General features: G+C 34.4%; 1 protein-coding gene across 3 annotated transcripts in view; it reads left to right on the top strand.

The window, feature by feature from the left end:
* The window catches only part of MAP3K7 (mitogen-activated protein kinase kinase kinase 7), a 74,384-nt gene extending 50,886 nt beyond the window's left edge, over positions 1 to 23,498 (top strand). For 2 of the 3 annotated variants that reach the window (XM_044245467.1, XM_044245478.1), the window contains 4 exons: positions 12,128 to 12,233; positions 16,907 to 16,968; positions 18,074 to 18,189; positions 20,411 to 23,498. In XM_044245467.1, the coding sequence (XP_044101402.1) occupies positions 12,128 to 12,233; positions 16,907 to 16,968; positions 18,074 to 18,189; positions 20,411 to 20,591 (465 nt within the window). In that variant the 3' untranslated portion in view covers positions 20,592 to 23,498. The remainder of the gene's footprint in view (positions 1 to 12,127; positions 12,234 to 16,906; positions 16,969 to 18,073; positions 18,190 to 20,410) is intronic. The other variant, XR_006384220.1, reaches the window with a different exon arrangement.
* The last annotated feature ends 1,015 nt before the right edge of the window (positions 23,499 to 24,513 follow it).

A 24,513-nucleotide genomic window follows, 5' to 3' on the forward strand; every position in this document is an offset into this window, starting at 1 on the left:
TGTTGTTATCCTTATGCTCTAAAGTGAGTCATTAGTGCTGTTTCCTTTTTACTAACGAGATAAAGAAAAAAATTTTTACTATTTTACTAATTGCTAATATTTACTAATAAATATTTTCCCAAGAAAATGTCACTCCTGTGGCATCATGTAAGGCACTAACATACCTAGATGACTCCAACATCTTTTAATTTGTCTTATTTACTGGATTTATATTTTTGTGAAATATGCTTAAGACAGTATTTACTAAGCAGATGAATAAATTCTGGAAAGGCTTCTATCACAGTTGGTAAGGTTTTCTTCATCTTATATTTCTGGATGTTCTTCAAAAGTCTTATTACCTCTTTATCACTTTCCTTATAAATGATCCAGACAGTGTTATAATTTTAGCCATTACTGACAGAGTTTTAACCAACAAGTATATAAAAGTAGCAGCTCAGCCAGTATTTTTTTCTGTTATTCAGCTCAATACACTAGACACATATAATTCATGTGATAGTTTTTAAATGAATGAGAGTTGCAGAAATTGTGAGTTGTTTGTTGATTTATTTTCAGTTTTATCACAATAAGTGTTTTTTTGGTTTGTTTGTTTAAGATTTTATTTATTTGACAGATAGAAATCACAAGTAGGCCCAGAGGCAGGCAGAGAGAGGAGGAAGCAGGCTCCCCACTGAACAGAGAGCCCAACATGGGGCTCGATCCCAGGACCCTGGGATCATGACCCGAGCTGAAGGCAGAGGCTTTAACCCACTGAGCCACCCAGGCGCCCCTACAATAAGTGTTATGTGCACAACATACATCTGAAGCAATAAAAATCTCACATTATGGTCCATATTCATGTAAAATTATAGGATTATTTATTATAAACAAAGATTTAATTTATGATAAAATGTGCTAGTACTTTTCATTCTAGAAAGGTGTTTTATTTCATTTTTATAAATTTAAGAAAAATTTTTTTTTTCTTTGAATTTATCTGAGAGAGAGAGCGCACATGCAGGGGGAGGGGCAGAGGAAGAGGCAGAAGCAGGGAGCCTGACAGAGGGCTCCATTCGAGGACCCCAGAATCATGACCTGAGTCGAAGGCAGATGCTTAACTAACTGAGCCACACTGGCACCCCCCCTTTTTTTTAACAATATTTTTAAATTTTAGAGAATCTTCTTAGTTGTTAATAAAAATTTGAAAGCCCTTTATAGGTATCAAATTAACTAACAAAAAGCACTTAAATATTTAATGATAAATATCCTTGATCTTCATTTATATCTGGATATATTTTTTATTTCTCATAATGCCTATACACACACTCACACACGCACATACACACACATATGTACATTGTACATATATATTTATTATATATGATATGAAGTAACCCTAAATCTGAAAGTATCATAAATGAATACAGTCATTTAATTTCATTTATTTTAATGGCTTTTTCAGTATATCTGCTTTTGTGAAACCCCAGAACTTTTGAATAACGTTTCCCACTTTCTCCCCCTCAAATACTTCAAGTGTTGGTGAGGGCAATTAGTAACAGTTTGGCATCTGGTATTTGCTTTGATTCCTTAGAGGCTTGATGAGCTCAGCCTTCTTAACCCTGTTTTCTATTGCCATTGACATTCCAGTTATGAGAAATGCTCGCCAAGTGTTCTCCGTTTGACTGAGAATGTGAGGCGTGCTCTGAGGCAGTTCAGAAGCGTGTGTGAGTGCAAGTGCTCTTCTCTTTACTCTGTAGTAAAGGCATTGCTGTTATTTGGGACTCACCTCACCATACCAGTCTTTGTTACTTCATCACAAATTCTGTATGACTTGAGATTATGATTCTTAGCCTTTTCATTTGCAATACCTTCTGCAGGAAAACACTGGAACTGAGGCAGTCTGTGGTTGTGTGGCAGTCATTAGCATGAATTGTCATGGACTACGGCAAAAGATTCAGAGTGAGGGGGATTTTAGGGTAGCAGTGCAACCTGTTCTAAAACCGATGATAGGGGGTTCTGGGGGGCTCAGCGGGTTAGGTCTCTGCTTTCCGCTCAGATCATAATCTCAGGGTCCTGGGATCAAGCCCCACATCAGGCTCTCTGCTTAGCAGGGAGCCTGCCTCCCCCCTCTCTCTACCTGCCTCTCTGCTTAATTGTGATATCTATCTGTCAAATAAATAAATAAAATCTTTTTTAAAAATAAATAAATAAAACCGGTGATAGATGGCCATTGTGTGGCCAGTTTTTAAAACTGATCCACTCTTTCAGAGTTACTTAAGTATCATAAACTTAAAATGCCAGTTTGGGATGAAGATGGTAAATAGCAATTATAATACACTGTGAAAACATTTTCCTTTGAAAATGTTAGGATAAACAACCATTAAATGTTTTTAATTACTCATGAAAATGATATTCATTATTTGAAAAAAATATGCACAATATGGATTTTCAGAATTGAAGGTATAGTTCTTTTTAAATTCTGGCTAAACGGTGGTAAAACAGATGCATAGGGGATTTTGTTTGTTGGTTGGTTTTCGCCATGGAAATTGGTAAAGAACATGAAGAAAAGAATTTGCCTACCCGGTACAGTCATCAGAGGAAGAGAGAACTTACTAATTACGTTTAGTACTATATCTCATAGAGGAAAGTAAACTGATTGGAGTTTATACTTTGGCTCTTGATTCAAGACTGACCTTAAAAATAATTTAGACTTTATATATGTAAATTAAAATTAGGTTGTTTTTATACGGCCATTGCTCTTGAGCAGAATAGTGAATGAAGCAAACCTCTGAATTAACAGTAGTTGTGATTTGTCTAAAATACTGTGTCCTTAAACATAAAACTCACTTTAAATTCATTCAGGTTTTTATTAAGCCAGAAAGCTTATTAGGCACATTTAGTGGATCTGGCCTCTTACTTTGAAAACATACTGAGAAAGAAAAAAGTGCCCCCAGGATGTCCAAGAACTGACTTGACGCTGAGGCCTCAAGGGCTGTTAGAAGCTGGGCATAAACAATGTCTCAGAACACCAAGATTATACTGAGACTATGACCAGGTGAGACAAAACAAGAACACTTTTTAGAGTCTCAGCACAGACAAAAACAAGGTCACTGTGCCACACACAAAATACCAGACATTGCCGTCTCCCAGCTGGTACGAGTGACTGTGCTTCTTTACCAGCTGCAGCTTCATCCTCATTCTAGTCTAACTTCCCTGGAGAATTGCCTCTGCTTTCTGGCAGTAGCTGATCTAGAGTTCACCCCTCCTTCCTTGGAACAGCTCCAAAATCACTCATCGAAAGCCCCGAATCTTTAAGTTCTACAGTTCTTTCAGAGATACCCCACATTATCCCACAGTGAGCACTCTGCTTCGCTGCAATGAGTGTTAAACTCATCTCATCCCACTGTGGGTATGTCCCTGGTGGTCTCTGCCTACAGAGTATTGACAGTGCCAAAAAGGCCCAGCCCCCTAATGTATTTGAGCACAGCAGACTTACACCCAGATCACTTAGAGAAATGCAGTAATATTGTTGTGTACCAACTTTGTGCAGGTAAGGCCTTTATTTTTTAGTTTTTTTTTTTTTAATATTTATTTGACAGAGGAAGAAAGATTACAAGTGGGGAGAGCAGCAGGCTGAGACAGGGGGTGGGTGGGGGGAACTAGACTCCCCACTGAGCAGAGAGCCTGATGCAGGGCTAGATCCCAGAACCCTGAGATCATGACCTGGGCTGAAGGCAGAGGCTTAACCCACTGAGCCACCCAGGCGCCCCTTTCTAATTTTTTTTAAAGATTTTTATTTATTCATTAGAGAGAGTGTGTGGAGGAACATGAACGGGAGAAGGGGCAGAATTAGGAGAAGCACTTTCCACTGAGCAGGGGGCCCAACAAGGGGCTTCATCCCAGGACTCTGGGATCATAACCTGAGCTGAGGGCGGACACTTAACCAGCTGAGCTACCCAGGCGCCCCAGTAATGTATGTTATTTAAATCATAACCCTGTAAAAAATAAATAAATCATAACCCTGTAAATTTGGTACTTTTATTTTCCTCATTTTGCAGATGAATAAACTGAGGGTTAGAGAAACTTTCCAAAATGTCTTCCCTTGTACTGCCAGTAATTGCTATAGCCAACTTACGAATCCAGATCTGATTCCAAAACAGACACACTCTTGTCATTCTGTGTTGCATGTAAAACTGAATGTATTGCATGCTAAAGTACTCCTAGATTTCTTTGATTTCAAGATTTCAAGATGATAGTGTACATCATCATTAATTATTTAAATAGTTTTTAATGATGATGAGTTTTAGCTGTATCATATTACTGAGCAAGGCTAATTTACCTTGATAATAAATTTCCTGAGATGGCTGCACAAATTTACTTTTTATATATCTGGGTGAGCCTTCCTTAAATTTCACCAAAATTACATATTTTTGTGTATGTCTGTATAACCCTTCTGGAGTTTATATATATATATATAGATCTGTTTTCAGGATGTCTCTTGGGGGGGATAGCAGTCAGTGAAAATCACAACCGCAAGATAGATGATGTGATGATGATTGTTTAAAGAGTTAGGCCTACTATATTTTTAATGGACTTAGAATCTACTTTCATTAGTCAGATGTGTGACTCTAGGTAGGTTCTTTAATTTCCCTGAGCTTCAGCAATCATAGATACCAGTGGGGATCATAACACCCACTCCTTGGGGTTCTTATAATGTGTAAAAGTACCAGACACACTGTAGATGCTTAATAACGTACACCTGCCTCCCCATAGTGTATGTCCCAAGGTTATTATTACTTCCTTGCTCTCATTATAATATATTACTATCCAGAAAACAAAAATAGCACTGGGAAAGAGATAGTCCCATTGGCATTCAGTTTTTTCTGTATTATAGGAGAAGTTTGTGTTAGGGATCATAGAAAGTATTGGCATTAAAGGCCTTTTATCACATATCAGTTATTTATTTAAGGAATATCATTTATTATACTACTACTTCTATCTGTCTTCAGTCTGCACCTCCTTCAGTATAAATAATTTTCTGTTGAAGCTCTAAATCAGAGGTTTACATAATAGTTTTAAATAATTCCTGGTTCATAGTATACCTTTCTTTTGGAGAATTTAAAGACCATATAAGAATAATAAAATTCTAAAATTTCCTTATAATGAACTATAGTCAAGCTAGAATTAGATTGATCATATACCTTCAGATTAGAAAGAATGTTTCAGTATTACCTGTCATGTATAGATTTAATTGAGTTATCTGTGACTGTCATAATGGAGGAAGTACCCTTGTAAATGCACATCACTAATTTGATACCCGTTTCTTTTTAATGTTTATATTATTCAGATGTTACTTCAGCAAAATTATCATATAAATCATTAATTTCTGTGCTTTATGCTTATATAATTTTAGCAACTGAAAGTTTAAAATAGCTTTTAAATGTCAGTCTAAATGGTAGCACTGGCCATAAATTTTTTACTTATGAAAATATTTTCCCAGTCATTCAGGTGAAACATAAAAAGCAAAGCTTTATTTTTGTCTGTAAAATAACTCCCAATTCCTTATAAATATTGAGATAAAGTTCTGGGCAAAGTCCAATCCTGTTTCATGGCTACCAATGGTAATTTGCCCTCTGGTTTAAATTTGGCTTTGTATCTGCCTTAAATTTTAGTGTGGCATTTTTGTACTCTTGTAACCACTTTCACATCCAGCCTTGTGGTAAGTCAAGTTTTTCCATCTCTCTTAAACTTTTTACAATTTGTGTAGGAATAAAATAAAGTTTTATGAATATCTTGAAGAAAGAGGCAACCCAAATGAGTTTTAATAATTTGAGAGCATACATGAACATAAGAATTTGACCAATGATTTTTTTAGTAGCTACTATAAACTAAAACTTCTTCCTTAGTAGTTTGCAAGCAGCAATATAAATTTAACCCATAAACTAGTTTGATTTTTTCATTGTCAAATATTACGTGATCCTCTTATTTATTACCTTATATTTTTCAGATGTTCAAGAAATATAATTATGGCTTATTTTTAAATATTTCTTTAGTTTTTTTATATGAATGTTTTAGCATATTATTACTCATTGAAAAACCAACTTATTGAAGTATGAAGACTTACTTAGTTAATTTATGGATGTAAATTTAGCTCATGATGGCTTTTCCTGTAGTTTTCAGGAAAAACTAGTTTTGAAACTTGACTTTAAAATATTAGCCTTCGGGCATCTCAGTGGCTTAGTCGGTTAAACATCTGACTCTTGATTTCAGCTCAGGTCATGATCTCAGAGTTGTGAGATCAAGCCCCATATCAGGCTCCAAGTTAGGCATAGAGCCTGCTTAAGATTCTCTCTCCCACTCCCTCCCTGTCTTTTTATTTTTTTTTTAATATTTTATTTATTTCTTTGACAGAGAGAGAGATCACAAGTAGGCAGAGAGGCAGGCAGAGAGAGAAGGAAGCAGGCTCCCTGCTGAGCAGAGAGCCCGATGCGGGACTCGATCCCAGGACCCTGAGATCATGACCTGAGCCGAAGGCAGAGGCTTAACCCACTGAGCCACCCAGGTGCCCCCTTCCCTGTCTTTTTAAAAAAAAAAAAAAAAACAGATGAAGAAGAAGGTTTAAAGGACTCAGGAGAAATGTCATAGTATCTGTACTTTTTTTTTTACCAAGGGTAGCAGCATCCAAAAGTAAGAGTTAACAAATTACATCACTGATTCTTTTTGGTATATATTCTTTCTTCTATACAAAAGGTAAATAAGCCTAAGCACCAGACTTATACCTGAGTACTAAGAGCTTATGTTATCATTTTATTCAGTGAGTATTTATTTTGTAGTTATTATATATTCAGTAATTTCCTAAATCCTGAGGAGTACAATATGCAAATACACATGATCTCAGCCCTTAGTATATTATAATATTTTTGAGGAATAACAAACACTGAGAGTAATATAAACTATTTCAGTCTCAACTTGAGGCTTATGTAGTAGCAGACTATAAATACAGCCAAATTCAAAGAAGAAAAGTGTCTTTGTTACAGGGTTTAGTCACTGTGTTTTATAAAAAGAACCATGATTTTAATCTTGAGAGAGAATTGTTAGGTGCTGCAAGTTCATTCATATATTTCCATCTTAGATTTACAACCTAATAATCAGCCACTTAGTGAACATTTTCGTTGTGTCAAAAAATACTTCAGATACTTGATTTCATTTGATTTTTTTACAAACTGATGAGGCAGGTAACACTGTCCTCATTTTACTTATTGAGGCTTAGAGATTAAACAACTTATGTAAAGCCACACTGCTAATAAATAGCAGACAGAGATTCAGACTCTGGGTTGTATTGTTGCCAGTGCCTGACTTCTTAACTATTACTACTGTTCAGCCACACTTGATAAATGAACTTAAGGCACCAAAAGACAGCTTATTCAAGTTCACATAGGCACAGATGGCAGAACTGAGATTTATACCCAGGTCTCCACAAAGTATTAGACTAAATCATGTGAACTTGCTGATACTCAATTATTTTGATGTATAAAATGTCAGATTCATGTAGTTCAGTTGTCATATTTGCTCTTTGCATTAGACCACATAATCTTTTAATGAATATAGGGTCAGGATTAAAAGCAGGAAGAGAAAGAGGGGCATAAGGAATTGTCAGAGGAGAGATAATCCGGATAGGTAAGGTAAAACCTGCCGATGGAGGGTCAGGAATGCTAGGGTGGGAATTTCAGAATTGATCCATTCACAACTAGTAAATGAACATTTGTAGATGCTGCTAGAATAAAGTAGTCTTCAAACAGAGGATCTGGCTTTGTGCTCAGAGAACCAAGGATGTAGCAAGAATGAACATAACATGTTGAAGGGAATCTCAGCAAGGCCCTGAAAGATGAAGAAGAATTAGCAATAAGGAGAGAAAAACAATGAGCATTGTTATACACAGGGCACCTTTGTAAGTATGACATGAATAAACTAAGGTTTTGGAAAGACCAGTCTAATAAGGAGTTGAAAATTGTTTGTGGTATAGGAAAGCTTTTTTGGAATTTCTGAAGCAATTTCTTAGGTACCCAAGATGAAAGTAATATTCCATCAGTCTTTTCCTCAGAATTATTTTGTGATTTATTTCCAAAATTGTTATACAAGTGCTTTTTACAGTTTTAGTATCCTCAATCTGTTGTGAGTTTTCAAGGCTTGGGATAATAGAACTGTAGCAGTGGATGAAATACTAAAAGTTACCACATCTTTAACCCAGCTCCACCCCCTCTCTAGATAAAGAAAACAAGACTTCTTAAAGTAAACTAAATTAGACTTAGTACCATAATTAGAAATCACATCTGCTAATTTCTACACATGGGGACTTTCTGTAACTATTGTATTGCCCTCATTTTACTTGATGCCATCTTTGAGTGTTTCTGTTGAAGATTCTTTTGAATTTATGTACTTTTTATGTTTTACTTTGTATAACTCCATATTCTTTTTTGAGTATCAGTAACACTTTTAAGAAAAAAAGGTGCTTTTTTGAAAAAGAGTGTTATAGGGATGCCTGGGTGGCTCAGTTAAGCTGCTGCCTTCAGCTCAGGTCATGATCCCAGCCAGGGTCTTGGGATGGAGTCCCACATCGGGCTTCTTGCTAGGCAGGGAGCCTGCTTCTCTCTCCACCTCTGCCTGCCACTCTACCTGCTTGTGTGTGTGCATGCTCGCTCTCTCTCTCTCTCTCTCTGACAAATAAATAAATTAAAAAAACCTTTTTTTAAAGAGTCTTATAAAATCCATTTTAACTCATATGTCCTCTGAGAATTTTTAACATATGAAATATTAATACATAGATAAGAGTATATGTAATATGTAAGTTATAAAGTCTGATAATAAAATGAACATTTACGAATCCACCACCCAATTTAAGAAATAGAACGTGATCAATTCCCATGATTCTGCCTGTGTGTGCTCCTTGCCTGTGACCTTTCTGTCATCCGCCAGCCTACAATGCCATTTTCTGTGCTACCACATTTCTAGACTTTTTATAAATACTAGTTCTCTAGTTAAGAAACTATCTTCTCTTAAATGGAATTCAAGTTTGTTAAAAAAAAAATTTAACAAAATGTTAAATTTTGTCAAATGCTTTTTTAATGCATCTGTTGAGATTTTTCTCCTTTAATCTGTTAATATGATGAATTGGATTAATAGAATTCCTAGCACAAAGTGACCTTTGCATTTATAGGATAACCTCAACTTCTCAGATGATTTTTATTGTTTTTATACTGCCAGATTCCATTTGCTAATATAATTTTTAGGTCTTTGATTTTTGCCCCTATATTCATCAGTAAAGTTGCCTAGTAGTTTTTCTTTTTCTGTCCTTATTTCTTAATCAGATTTACTGCCTTACAGAATGAGTCAGGAAGTTTCTTTTTTCTAGAATAATTTCACGATGGTAAGTGCTTGATAGAACTCAACTGTAAAATCCTCTGAGGTTGGTGTTTTCTCTAATGTATAGAAACTTCAGTGATGTATATATTTTTTAGAATTTCTCTATTTCACTTTTTTAATTTTTTGTTTTATTTTTAATTTACTAACCACCCATTTATAGTATTCTCTCATTCTTATTTTGTTATTTTTGTGGGGAGGCTGATGACTTTGTTCTTTTTCCAATTTTTTTTTAAGGTTTTATTTATTTATTTGACAGAGATCATGAGTAGTTAGAGAGGCAGGCAGAGAGAGAGGGAGAGGGAAGCAGGCTCCCCACTGAGTTGAGAGCCCGATGTGGGACTCGATCCCAGGACCTTGAGATCATGACCTAAGCTGAAGGCAGGGCTTAACCCACTGAGCCACCCAGGCGCCCTTTTTCCAATTTTATAAGTTAAATCTCTAGCTTATAAACTGTCACTGCTTCTAATTTTTTTCATCTAAATATTTGGAATTAAGTATTTTTCTCCAAGTGCCTCTGTAGTTGCATCCCACAGGTTTTACTGTGTTTCATGGTAAAAATCAGTTCAAATATTTTCTCATTTCCACGTTGTTTCTTCGAACAGTTAGTTATTTAGAAGTGTTTTTAAATGTCCAAATATATGAGATTTTTAAGGTTAACTTTGAGTCATACAAAAGTAAATTTTTTTTAACTTTTTTTGAGATTTGCCTTATAGCTAGTACGTGATCAGTTTTCATAAATGTTCCATGGTACTTAAAAAGAATGCATATTCTCCAGTTTTTAGGTATAGGGTTCATTGATATGTTTAGATCAAGCTTCTTCTTAATGCAGTTCAGGTTTTACTGGTGGTGTATCTTATTTTTTGGTCTGGTTTTATAAATCATTTACCGAGGAATATTAAAATACTGCACTGTAGTGGTGATTATGTCCCTTTCTCCTTGCAGTTTTATTGCTGTATCTGTTTGGAAGCTATGTATAGATACAGCATATCTTATAATAGGTAGAGCATATAAATTTTGAATTGTTGTTACATAATGATTGACTCACTAATCATGTTATCTCTTTCTCTAGTAATTTTTTTTAATTCTAAAGTGTTTTCTCTCTCATTAATATAGCTACATAACTTTATTTTGGGTAGGTTTGCCTGTCGTTTTTCATCCTTTAACTTCCTGGTTTCTCTACCCTGTGAATTAGAGCTGTCTCTTATAAAGAGCATGTAATCCAACCTGACAGTCTGATTTTTTAAATATCTTAACTCAAGAAATTAATCCGTTTACATTATGGTTACTGATTGATTTGTTCCTTTTTATCTTATGCTTTCTCTTATTTCCCTTTTTGCTCCTTTTTTTGCCTTCCTTTGACTTGAACAAATATATTTCTCATCCCATTATTTGTCTTTCTAATTTGGGGATCCCATATACTACTACTTCTAGTAGCTACCTGTGAAATTTTAACACTCATACTCAAACTAAAGTTAATATCTTTACCTCATCTTCAACAATATAAGGATTTTTAAATCAGTCCTTCTCTTGCTTATGCTATTTTTATTCAAGTTTTAGTACTCTCTTATTATCTGTTTGCTTGGTAATTTTGAAAATCAGTCATGTTCCCATTGTTTAACATTTTCTGTGCATAGAATCATCCTTATGTTTACCAGTATTCCTGATTGCAACTTGGTCCTTCAATCAGGGAAAACTTTTTCTTAACCCTAAACTGCGTGCTTTAGAAATTGTTATAAGAGCTTATGGATGAAAAAAATTTTTAAGTTTAAAAAAATTTTTTAAAAGAGCTTATGGATGGTAGAGTCTATTTTTATCTAGGAATGTTATTTTGACCTCATTCTTTATGTTTTTGTTGGCCAAACAATTCTAAGATAGTAGTTATTTTCTTTTAGCAGCTTAAAGATACTCCACTTCCTTCTGGCTTCTTTTTTGCTATTAAGAATCTAACTGAATGGTTTTGGGAATAATCTGTCTTTAGCTACTTTCTGCTATCTTCTATTTTCTTTGTTCTCTAGAATTGACTATATGACCTATGTTTAATTCATTATTGTAGTTCTGTTATTTTTTTCTGCTTGGGATTGATTGTGGTTGGGATTTGTTGTATCGTCCAGCAGTTATGTAAATATTTTATGAATTCACAGTGGATACATTTCTCCCCTCCACCCAGAGCCACTCCCAACACAGACAAATTTATTTGCTCTCTGCTTTTGTAGGGTAGACCTTTATTCCTAGTTCACTCTTTCCCCAAAACTGAAGTCTTTCTTGGGTTTTAGCTTTAAGCACAGCAGTTCTCCAGTCTTATTCCCATCCTACAAAGGCCTAAGACTTAATGCCTTTCCTCTGAGTGCAGAACATAGTCAAAACAAAAGTTTTAGGTCATTGGTGTTCATTTGAAATTCACAGGCTATCAGTTTAAGCACTTACTGGACTCCTGATCCTGCTTTATTACTGGTCTCAGAGCATTTCTCTTACTTTCTTGAAAGCTCATCAATTTTTAAGAGGTATTATGCATGAGTGTATATAAATTTTGTGTTTGTGTATATACATATGTACAGACGTGTGTGTGTGTGTGTATAAAATCTTAGAGGATTTATTTATTTTTTTCAAGAGTATTTCAAGACCTCTAGTGATAGAAATGGAAGGCTGTCCTTTGCTTTGTAATAAAATTTTTCTCTTATCTTTTTTTTTTCACATAAAAATCACATTTTGTTCCTCCTATCATTTCTTCCAATAGGTAAGCAGTAGGTCATCCAGTCCTAGCGTCAGAATGATCACTACCTCAGGACCAACCTCAGAAAAGCCAACTCGAAGTCATCCATGGACTCCTGATGATTCCACAGGTGACCAGTGTATTTCCTCATTATAATTAAAAGTTGAATTCATCATATTTGTTTCCATTTATGTGTGTCATGACACTGATCTTTTAAAAGGCAGGCATTTCAGAGTGGATTTTCATATTAATAAAATCAAATATTTAGCAATAAACTTAAAGATGAGTTTTTGAGTACTGAGATAGATTGTCTTGCCTTCTGCATTTCCCCCCCAGATACTAACCATCTATATTAAAGATGATTTTGTTCCTCTACAGAGGAACTACTGTGTTCTTGATTCTTAAGTCTCTGATTTTCCTATTTTTGATCCATTCTACAGATGATAGTAGTAAAGTCCATTATCATTTAAATAACTAAAATCAATAAAATAAAAATAATCATCTTAGTTTCAGTCTTTTGTCTTAAAGACGCGAGATACCATGTACTTCAGTGAGAAAAAAAATTTCTGACCATTAAAGTTACATAAATTTCTGTTAATTAGACCTTAAAAAGCCTGTTAAATTATAACTCCCTAATGGCACCTGGGTGGCTCAGTAGATTAAGCCTCTGCCTTTGGCTCAGGTCAGGATCTCAGGGTCCTGGGATTGAGCCCTGCATTGGGCTCTCTGCTCTACGGGGAGCCTGCTTTCCCCCTCTCTCTGCCTGCCTACCTGTGATCTCTCTCTCTCTCTCTCTCTCTGTCAAATAAATAAATAAAACCTTTTAAAAATAGTAATAATAATACTAAAACTCCCTAACATGAATGACTAACTGGTCAAAATACTAGTATTAAAATCTAATGATGAAATAGTTTTATTATGGGCAAGCAGGAAGCTATGTACCACAGTGGAATTAACTTTCCTTAGCATTAAGAGAATTCCCTGATAAATACTCAGCAGTATGGTTCTATAAAAATTTATTATTTATATGTTATTATGTCAGAGAGGGAAAGATGATCTCTTAGACCTTGGAAAATTAAACCATTTGTGATTTTATTTAAGATCAGCTGTATTATTAATAGTGTCCACTAAATTGAAATTAAAAAGTCAGCTTTCTCCCTTTACAAACTAAAACACTCCTTGTAAGTATTTATAGATATTTGGCATGGCTTAGTCAAGTTCATAATTTAATTTAAAAAAATTACTGAGTAGCTTTCTCTCTTTCATGTAAGATACAACTAAGTTTAGCCAGGGGTGTACTCTCTAGTTTTAGTAAGTTTAAATTTAGTGGTGGCAAAAAACTCCTCTGAGTTTCACCCCTAGCAAGCCCAACCCCGGATTGTCCAGAACATTCACTACTCAGCACATATGCAGAATTTGTCACAGTGTGCTTTCTCTCAGAGGTAAGTGGGGAAATGCTCTTGACATATTTGATCATTAACATTCAGGTAAGGTTAGCTCTTTCCTGGTTCTTCAACCCTCTGGTGAGGGAGTATGTGCCCTGACATTACAGCATTTGCTGAGACCTAGTGCTCAAATTTTGCAGGACCTCCTGACTTCAGCCTAGACTAATCTAGCCATGCCAGTCAATGGAATTGTGAATTCATGGAAGTAAAATAAAAATTCTCTTATGTCCCTCTCACTTCTGTTTTTTTTTTTTTTTCTTTTTTTCCTACTTCATATATTCTTCCAGCCTTTCAAACCCAATCTCATTTTTTTCCTTTCTGGGACCTAAAATACCAATAACTAAAAATCATATCTAGGTCCAAAATTCAATTGAATTTTGTGTTTCCTTTGAAATACAGCAAGTATGTGGTTATAATTTTAGATAATTTTGAATATAATTTTAGAGTTGAAACTGGTTTAGGCTTATATTTAATGATGTTCAGCTTTGCATTGTTTCTAAGAAAAGTACTGATAATCAAGCTAATACGATAAATTACAGGGAAGAGATATTGGTAAAGCCTTTTTCTTTGAAGTCTCCCTGATTCAGGAAAAATTTTAGAAGTGCATACATAAGTTTAAGTAATCTAATTAATTAGGTAGTTTTATTTTAAAAGAGGAGGGATTTCTATCCATTTTCAGAGAAAAATAAGAAGCATATCAATTTAATAATCATAGCACACAATGAGTGCTCTTGGATTTATATTTATAATATGCAGAGGATGAAGAAAGACATACATACTCAATAGCAGTTAGAAAGATAGCTAGACACAGTAGAGGGAGCCACAGAGAGGGAAAAACCCACCGAAGAGTTTTTCTTATTTGCAAAGATTAGAAGTGTAAAACATGGCCCACTGCTTACAATCTTATTAGAGTCATAATACTGACACATTAAAGATAAACTCATCATGCTTTATGTAGTTTTAAAAACTACTAAATTTGCAGTGCAAAGCTCAGTGTTTTAAAAGTTAATAGAATAGTCCTTGAATTTTTTTTTTTCTATTCCCTGAATACTGTGAAACACTGATATACTTAATTTTAAAATATGTATCAGAGGGGCGCCTGTGTGGCTCTTTCAGTTAAGCATCTGCCTTCAGCTCAGGTCATGATTCCAGGATCCTGGGATGGAGCCCGGCACTGGCCGGCTTCTCCCTTTCCTGCTCCCCATCCTGCTGCTTCTGCGCTCTCTCGTGCTTTCTCACTCTCTCTCTCTCTCATATAAATAAAATCTTTAAAAAAATAAAAATTTTTTAAAAAGTAAATATATATCAGATGACAGGGTGCTTATTTGATAAGATATATCAGGTATGAAAGATTTAAGAAAGTAATAAGAATAGAAATATTGAACAAGTTTAGGATACTTAATTCTTCCTATAAAGCCCAGGGGGAAATAACTTTTAATCAGTTGTATTTTTGCGGAAAGTAGTGTTCCATGGGCGCATAGTTCGAAACTGTTGTTGTGGGTAGTGAAAGAGAGAGATAATAAGTTAAATATAGTTTTTGTTTAGCCATTCCAGAAGAATACTTATGTTAGTATATGATTTTAGGGTAGGTAAGACTGTACTAGGCACTCCACTCTTTATTGCACTTCAATATTTAATAAACATTACTTTTTTTAATTTTTTTTTTAAAGATTTTATTTATTTATTTGAGAGAGAGAGAGACAGTGAGAGAGAGCATGAGCGAGGAGAAGGTCAGAGAGCGAAGCAGACTCCCCATGGAGCTGGGAGCCCGATGTGGGACTCGATCCCGGGACTCCAGGATCACGCCCTGAGCCGAAGGCAGTCGTCCAACCAACTGAGCCACCCAGGCGTCCCTAAACATTACTTTTTTTAAACATTACTTTTTCAATCGGAAATACAAAGTTAAGTATGTAAAACTGCCCTTCTTCCTAATTCTCCATTTAGTGTCAATAATAACAGTAATGGTAACCATCACCACCATGTGTTGACAGCTTACTCTGTGTTAGCATTGCATGGTATTTCTTACATGCATTTTCTTATATCATTTGATTTAGCTTAGCTTTTGGAGTTACTTGCAAGCACATTCACAATGGCTTTGAAAAAGAAAACTAGACTATCAGTCAGTAATAAATTATTGAAGTTACCCAACCATCAGACTGTCCTAGATTTTTATTGCATTGCATGCCATGCCTTGCTGTCAGCCCGAACTTATATTTATCTGCACCACTCTTTCAAGGAGTCACTTGTTAGGAAAGGGGCTGAACAGTTCACTTTCTTTTTTTAAGATTATTTATATATTTATTTGACAGACCACAAACAGGTAAAACGAGAGGGAGAGGGAAAAGCAAGGCTCTCCACGCCGAGCAGAGAGCCTTACGTGGGGCTCAATTCCAGGACCCTGGGGTCATGACCTGAGCTTACAGCAGACGCTTTACCAGCTGAGCCACCCAGAGGCCCTTGAACAATTAACTTACTCTTTCCTAACAGTGGGAAAGCAGCTACTTCTGAAATTAAAAAGTCCATATTACTTCACAGTTGCCCCGCCTGCTTCTGGAGGCATAAACGTTAATCCCATGTGACTCATGCAAGTTGTTACTACAGTTTACCTCTTTTGAAATACAAATAAAAGCTGTCTGTTCAAATGCTTTGATAAAATCACCAGGTTGTTTGATTTAACCCATTTAACTGTCCCGCCTATGACATCGAGCTACAGTTTCCCTACTATTCATTACACCTGTGTTCAGTGTACTCCCCTCAGAAACCTCTTCCATTTTCTGCAGCGATTCTCATTAGGAGAGGTGGGAAGGAGTTCACACTAGAATATATATAAATTTAAGATATTCCACTGGAAGAGAATGTGTCTCCCCCCCCTTTTTCCATTAAAGAATGCTAATATTCAGGGAATTGACACAGCATTATAGTAAACAGCATGAGATACGAGGTTAGACTAGGTAGAGTCAATGAAGACTGAATTTAAAGTATAAAGTTCCCATACCACTGTTTTTCTTTGTGTTTTCTTTCAGGATTTTATTTAAATTCAAGTTATTTAACATATAATGTAGTATTAGCCTCAAGGGTAGATGTTTTTGTTTTTAATTGAACAAGGGCTTATGACCTGTAACGTTACACAATTTATAACCAACTTAAATTGTGCTAGAGTATGGTTGCATTCTGATTATCTGGTGATTGGATGTTCCATTTTTACCTTTAGAATTCAGAAATAGACTCTTTGTTATTAATAACAATAACTTTAATGTATTATTTACTTTAGGAAAAAATGCTAATATTCATGCATGCGCTCTTGTGTTTTGCTTATAATTATTCATGATAGAAAATAAAACACATACTTGAATTCCAGATACCAATGGATCAGATAACTCTATCCCAATGGCTTATCTTACACTGGATCACCAACTACAGGTAAAAAGAGTACTTTCTCAGTGAATGTTTACTTTTTCCTTAGAAGTTTAGACATAGTCTATCTAGAAAGTGAACAGTTTTGTTTATATCTGGCATCATAAATTCATTTATTTATGCTTTTAGATGGCCTCCTTAAACTTTCTAAAATCAAGTTAAAATGATTTGTCCATTTAAGTTAATCAGATCTAAAATTGGTAGTCATAGATTAACAGTTGTCTTTAAATATTTCCATATATTTGTTTAAGAATACCAAGAATGTTGGGGGGGGTCACCTGAATTCCTCAGTTAGTTAAGCACCCAACTCCTTTTTTTTCTCTCTCTTTTTTTAAGATTTTATTTATTTATTTGACAGAGAGAGACACAGTGAGAGAGGAAACACAAACAGGGGGAGTGGGAGAGGGAGAAGCAGGCTTCCCACCGAGCAGAGAGCCGGATGTGGGGCTTGATCCCTGGGATCATTTCCTGAACTGAAGGCAGATGCTTAATGACTGAGCCACCCAGGCACTGCAAGCATCCAACTCTTGATTTTGGCTCAGGTCCCATTCTCAGGGTTATGAAGTGGAGCCCCACGTCAGGCTCTCCACTGGGTATGGAGCCTGCTTGAGATTCTCTCACTTTCTCAAAAAAAAAAAAAAAGGAATGCTAAGAATATCAAAAATAGCATTTTTGCTCTTTAATTTTAGTGCTGTAGTATAAAAATTTACATAAGTTCATTTCTACTTAATACATTTCATGGTACACTGTCATATTCATAGTGACTGAGAATTTAAGTAATACACTTAACTGTCTCTTCATGAGTATGGGAGCTAGAAGCTTCTTTTGGTATAATACAGTTTGACAACCTGAAATGTAAAACCAGAGGCCATTGATACTCTGGTCATGATTCTCTGTAACAACAAAAGTGTTAAAACAGCGAGTGTGAATTTATATTCTGAGTTAACTCTGTCAAAAGGACACTGAAATTTTCTAGACCATGGTTTAACACTTATTTTTAAAAGACAACTGTTTTAGTGCTATAAAAACTTATCACAGTTACTGTCTTAACTCTCAGCTTGATATTGAAATTTGATTGAATTATGTTTTAAGAGTCCTGATTTATTTTTAGCCTCTAGCACCGTGCCCAAACTCCAAAGAATCTATGGCAGTGTTTGAACAGCATTGTAAAATGGCACAAGAATATATGAAAGTTCAAACAGAAATTGCATTGTTATTACAGAGAAAGTAAGTTATCTTTTATGAATAAAACACATTAGTATTTTGAGTTTAAAATATGTTAAGGTTAAATATTGTTGGAAAACATGAAAACTTTGTAATTTTTAGAACTAATCGTTAAGCATAGAGTTGACCCTTGAACAGCTTGAGGGTTGGAGTGCTGAACCCCTACTCATTGAAAAATCCACATGTAAATTTTGACTCCTCAAAAATGTCATTGGCCTACTGTTGACTAGCATCCTTACCAATAACATAAACAGTCAATTAACACATATTTTTTATGTTATATGTATTATGTACTTTATTCCTTGAATAAAGTAAGCTAGAGAAAAAGTTTTATTAAGGAAATCATAAGGAAAAGAAAACACATTTACAGTACTGTACAAAAATCCATGTGTAAGTGGATCCATGTAGTTCAGACCCATGTTGTTCCAGGGTCAACTATATTTCCAACTTGAAGGTTTTACATGTGTTCATCTTTAAGTTTAACGCAACTTTTGGCTATTTTTTTTATGCAAAATTCATCCCTTTTGACTACATATACTATATTAAAATTAAGGAAAATAAACTGGTGTTATATAAACATGTCTTATGTCCTAAGAATTTTAAAGCTAAAAGCTATTTAGATTTATAGTTATGAAGATTTATTATTTCTTTAGACATAGATAAAATAATTTGATTTACTAATATTCAGCTGTGCATGGTGAGTACTATGAAATGTATAAGCCCAGTGATTCACAGACCTGTACCCCTGGGGAAAGTAATATGTTATATGTTAACATAAAAAATAATAATAAATAAATAAATATTTTGTGGATATATTCTTTCTAGGTATATGTTTAAGAAAGTAGAATTACTTTATTTTATACGTGTGAGTGTTTTTCTGGGGAATTTTATACTCACGTGTTTTTCTGAGAGTTTATAAAGAGTCTGCCTTTCTCCTCCCTTTTTTAAGAAAACCCGTTTTCATGGTCCTTTATTTGAAATTCTAAAAAACAAAACAAAAACTTCAGTTTTCTTAAGCGTGATCCTCATGAAATTTTATACCTCTGAAGCTTAATTATTGTGGAAACTGAAATGAAGTGCTGTAGTACAAAATCAAGGCAACTATATGTGTATACATGGTAATAGGATTCCCTCTGTTAATTTTAACCTAAATAAATGAAAATTTCTTGCTTCCTGAAGTAATTTGTAGAAAGTTTTGTTTGTACTTCCCCCCCTCAAAAAAAAAACACCAAGAAAAACGAGCTCCTACTGTTAAAATTATTTCAGCTCAATACTTTAAAGGATATACAGTAAATAAATATTGGAGTCTGCTAATTGTAGAATTGTTGACACTTCATGTTAAAAAAAAAAAACTTTCACATATTTAATCTATACTTTGTTCATTTGAAGGAGGAATTAGTTGTGTGCTAGAAAAAATAAATGATGCATTAAGGGAGTGTGAAAATTGTGACATAAATGATGGATTAAGGGAGTGTAAAAATTGTGACATAAATGACGGATTAAGGGAGTGTAAAAATTGTGACAGTTTTAATCAATTTTAAATACTTTAAATGAGAAATATTATAAGAAAATCATCTAAAGGTTTTTCATTAATTATTCAGTTATATCCAGGAACTTCACTTTAGGAGTTAATATTGAACATCTCCCAAAGTTTTATCAGGCTATAAAAGCGTCTAATGGTCATTCCTGAAAATGTTCATAAAAGTGAGTTAACTCATTTGAAAGTGGTACTTCGTATTGTTCTCACTTTTAAAATAGGAAATAGATTCTAAGTTGGTAGCATCTATTTTAATTAGCTTGCACATGTTATATGAGCCCCCACTTTGTACTGTAGTACAAATGAAATGAAACTAACTTAGTATAAATGAAACTAACTTCAAAGCATGAATAAAAGTTCATGAGTGTAAAATTGGAATGTGAATGATAAAACATGTTATTTTCCTGTGGTCAGGAAAGTAGTATTTAAAAGTTGTTTTATACCATTTTATCTGTATTCACTACTTGTCTAAGTACAGTTACTTACAAAAGGATTATGGTGTTTCTATGGGTACAAAGACTAGTGGATGATAGTTTTTATTCTAGTCCACAAGTGTATTTGATTAAGTATACCTAAGATGCATAATGATCAACCCAGAATAAAAGTCCTAAAAAGTTGAGCTCATCAGTTATTAGTATGAATTTTTCTATCACATACAATATTTTATTGTATGGTATTTGTTTTCAGGCAAGAACTAGTTGCAGAACTGGACCAGGATGAAAAGGACCAGCAAAATACATCTCGTCTGGTACAGGAACATAAAAAGCTTTTAGATGAAAACAAAAGCCTTTCTACTTACTACCAGCAATGCAAAAAACAACTAGAGGTCATCAGAAGTCAGCAGCAAAAACGACAAGGCACTTCATGATTCTCTGGGACCTTTAAATTTTAAAATATGCAAAGAAAGACTTTTTTTTTTTTTTTTTTTTTAGGAAAAGAAAAGCCCTTATAATGACAATTCATGAGTATTAGCTTTGGGGCGTGTTCTAAATGCCAACTGCCTGTATTTGCTGCATTTTGTTTCATCGTTGATTTTCTTTTTCTTATGGTGGACATGCAATTCAACTGTCTCCTTGCATAACATGGGGGCATCTGTGACTTGAATAAGCAGCAGTTCTCAACTTCAAAACAGATGCAGTGAACCATGGCTGTATATGCATGCTCATTGTGTGAAGGCTAGCCTAACAAAAACAGGGGGTATCAAACTAGCTGCTATGTGCAAACATCATCTTTTTTTCGAGGTGGAACCTCAAGAATGATTTTGTTCTTGTATCTCATCTCAAAAAACAATTTTTTTTCCAAAAGATGGTATATACCAAGTTAAAGACAGGGTATTATAAATCTAGAATAATCGGTGGTACATTATAGAAATGCAGAACATTTAAGGATAGTTGCAAGTGAGGGCTCTGATGCCAGCATCCTTCAATCAGTACTGAACTTAGTTCCATCCATAAAATATTTAAAGGTAAGTGGTGGTTGCTGTATTTAATGAAAACGTATTTCATTGGACTAAAATCTGATTATGATACATTGAACAAAATGGAACCTTTTTTTAAGATATAAAGATTTTAATTTTGTGATTGAGTGTATGTGTGTTGAAACTGTAAAGATTTTATCACTCTAATAGTAATATCTCTTAAATGAAATTAAAAGGTAAATGAACATGATCCAGCTTAAATGATCATTCCTTCCTGCAATGATTATTGGATTGTTTTAGTTTATATTTGAAAAACTAAAGAGAAATAATTGAAAATGGAAATAATTGCTCCAGCTAAAAGGCTTGGGCTTAGATTTCTTTTATGATACCAAAAGAGTAAAAAAACTGGCAAATCAGGAGAAGTTAGTAAGGAAATTAAAGAAATAAATATAAATTCATGAAGTATACTATTTATCAGCATTGGAGTAATTGATTTTCCTTGCAAGCCCATCCTAGAATGCCTGCTGCCTTTCAACACTTTTAAGGGAATTTCAACACTTACAAAGAGAAAATTTATATTGTTAACAATAACTTTGCTACCAACTTTGAAAATAAAGGTAATAAATTCATTGAAATAATAGACTATATAAGCTCTATTTTTTCAGTTGGTATTAAAATAAATCACATTTTGATACCAGTACAAGGTGTCTTTTAAACAAGGATGTCATCAATCTCATTTTTATAGCATTAATGTTTTATGAAGAGAAAATTAAAAATGAAAGTATAATTGCTGTGATTATTAGAATTACATCATGATTGTATTGTAGTTTTGCTCTGTTTCAGATAAGCAAGTTGATCTAAGAAGTTATCAAAACTATTCTTAAAAATGCTAAAGCAGGTAACTTTTTCTTGTTATTTTTTTCTCCTCCTTCTGAGTTTTATAATGTATTCCTGTGTATACAAGCAATAAAGGTAAAAGACAGTTTGTACTAAACTGTGTCATTTTTAGCTTCCTCAAAATCTGTTATCAAAAAGTTTCCAATAAATAAATGTCTACCATTACTTTATTTAAACAAAAGAAAAGGCTGTCATTCCCAAACAATTTGATTACCTAACTAAAAGTATACTGTCTCAGCACATCAATAGTAAAATAAAATTGACATAGAAAAGAACTGTAGAGTAAGGAAAAGTACAACCCATTCATAGCATTGCTGCTTGTGATATGTATGTGTCACTCCACCAAAAGGGATCTAATCAGTGTTCAGAGACTTTTCTGATTATCTCAGAGCATGAGATACTCAAGTGTGGATGCCAATGCTTAACCTTTCCATTAGGATTTAGCATTATAGATTTCAGATTTTATTTCTAGTCATTAATGTGTTTTTGCTATGTATTACATACTTACAGGGAAAATTTATTATTATTACATGTAATCACTTTATGAAAATCTCAAATAGGAAAATGGAAGAAAACAGTAGTGTTAAGTCATGGTGCCAAATGCCAAAAAAAAAAAAAAGGCTATTGAACTCTTGCTTGTTTGTTTACAGTAAGTTCCTTCATTCTCACACTGTAATTCTCCTAGACGCTGAGTCTACTTCAGCCTGCTTGGTTTTAAAGTAGTTGTGTTGCAAAGCTCATACCTTTTAAGTCCTGATTATCCTTGATGGGAGAAAAGGGCAGCAGGGATAATCAAAAACTATAGCCAGTTTTATCCAGCATCCTTACCATCAAACCTTCAAACAGATTTTAACAAGGAGCCAAATGTTTTACTTATAAAAAAAATTTTACTTTTTATTCTAACTCTCATTTTTGGGTAGAAATAGTGAACAGACAAGCAAGTGGCTTAAAGGCCCTCATGTAAGAAATTCACAAACAATCCCTAATTACATTTCATTTTTTCCCTCAAGGGAAAGAAAACAAAGTCGAGAGAGAGAGACTCTCCTCGGCATTAAAAATAACTGAGTAGAATGAAAATCATTTAACATTATTTACTTAGAGCAGCACCGCATATTGAAGAGATTTGCTTAAAAGTTGTTTACAGTTGTTTGACTTTTTGCTGAACCATTTTAGAGTACTTAATGTGGTCTTTTTCTCCCAAGTGTCTTCTGTGTTCCTAGTTTCAGCTCCTGCTTGTAGCCAGAGATCACAGGCCTTGCCTGTGATGCTCTTTTCTTTCTGTAAGTGTGTGGCTTTCAGCAGTGAACTTCTCTCTTCAAATGGTAGGAAGTTCTACTTCTGTCATTCAGAACATTTTATGTGAAACAGTGTAATGCAGAAATCCTTGTGTATACTGTATACTTGAAGGAAGCTTTTTAGATTTATTTTTGTTTGTAATAAAAATCAGATTGTTATTCTAAACTTGTTTATAAAAATGGTTAATGGTTTATATCAGCAAATCAGCTATAGGAGTGTTTTACCTTACATGAAATTAAATAAAAACTGAAAAGTGAGTACTCTTAAAATACTCAACACAATTGTAACGTAGTCATGATTTTTGAGAGGGTAAGTCACTGGCCAGTGACATTTTTTGTTAAATGGGTACTCTTCACAATTTCATTAAATCATGATTTATATAAAGTACAATATGGCATATGCATTACTGAGTGATTCTTCTCATTAGAAAACTGATTTCCTCTAGGTTATCTACCTTACATTAAGTATTCCATTCCATTATCAACTTCCTAGTCTCCCAGTCATCATATAATGCACACATAAACTTTTACAGACTCAACCTTCATTTTAGTAAATCAGCTCATTCATCATTCACTCATTCCTTTAACAAATATTTATTGAGCACCTGTTATAAGTGAAGCTCCTGTGGCTAATGCCCAGTTACATGTTCTCTTTAGTCACATGGTAGTTAGATCATATTCTCATTTCCCAGATGGAAAATTAGGCTGCTAAAGGTTAAGACTTTTGCCTGAGTCTCCGTTTCCCCCATCATCTGTTTTGGGCAGAATCTCGTGCAAGGAGACGCTGTGGCCACCATCCCGTGATGCGAAGAAGAGCATGAGAAATGCAAATGATGGGGGGGAGATCAGAGGTCACTTGTAGACACAGAGGCTTTGTGACCACTCTATAGATCACAACAAAGCCAACACTGAGACCCACACGTATCTTTTAAAACAAGTCTGTGCTCCAAACCATTCTGCCGTACTGTAATTTAAAACTTGCTGAATGCTTCAGCTTTCACATTCATTTATTCAGTGAGTGGGGTGTCTTCACTCGTCCACTCCCCTCAGCTGAAAGACATGCTAAAAATGGGAATAGAAATGATATTGTGAGGCTTGGTCTAGAAAGAAGACTTGTTCTCCACTCAGGAAAGGCTTCAGGCTTTTTCATTTTTGGTTTGTTTTTGTATTTCTGTTTTTGC

Source organism: Neovison vison, chromosome 1 (assembly GCF_020171115.1).
Source record: "Neovison vison isolate M4711 chromosome 1, ASM_NN_V1, whole genome shotgun sequence".
Classification (NCBI taxonomy): Eukaryota; Metazoa; Chordata; class Mammalia; order Carnivora; family Mustelidae; genus Neogale; species Neogale vison.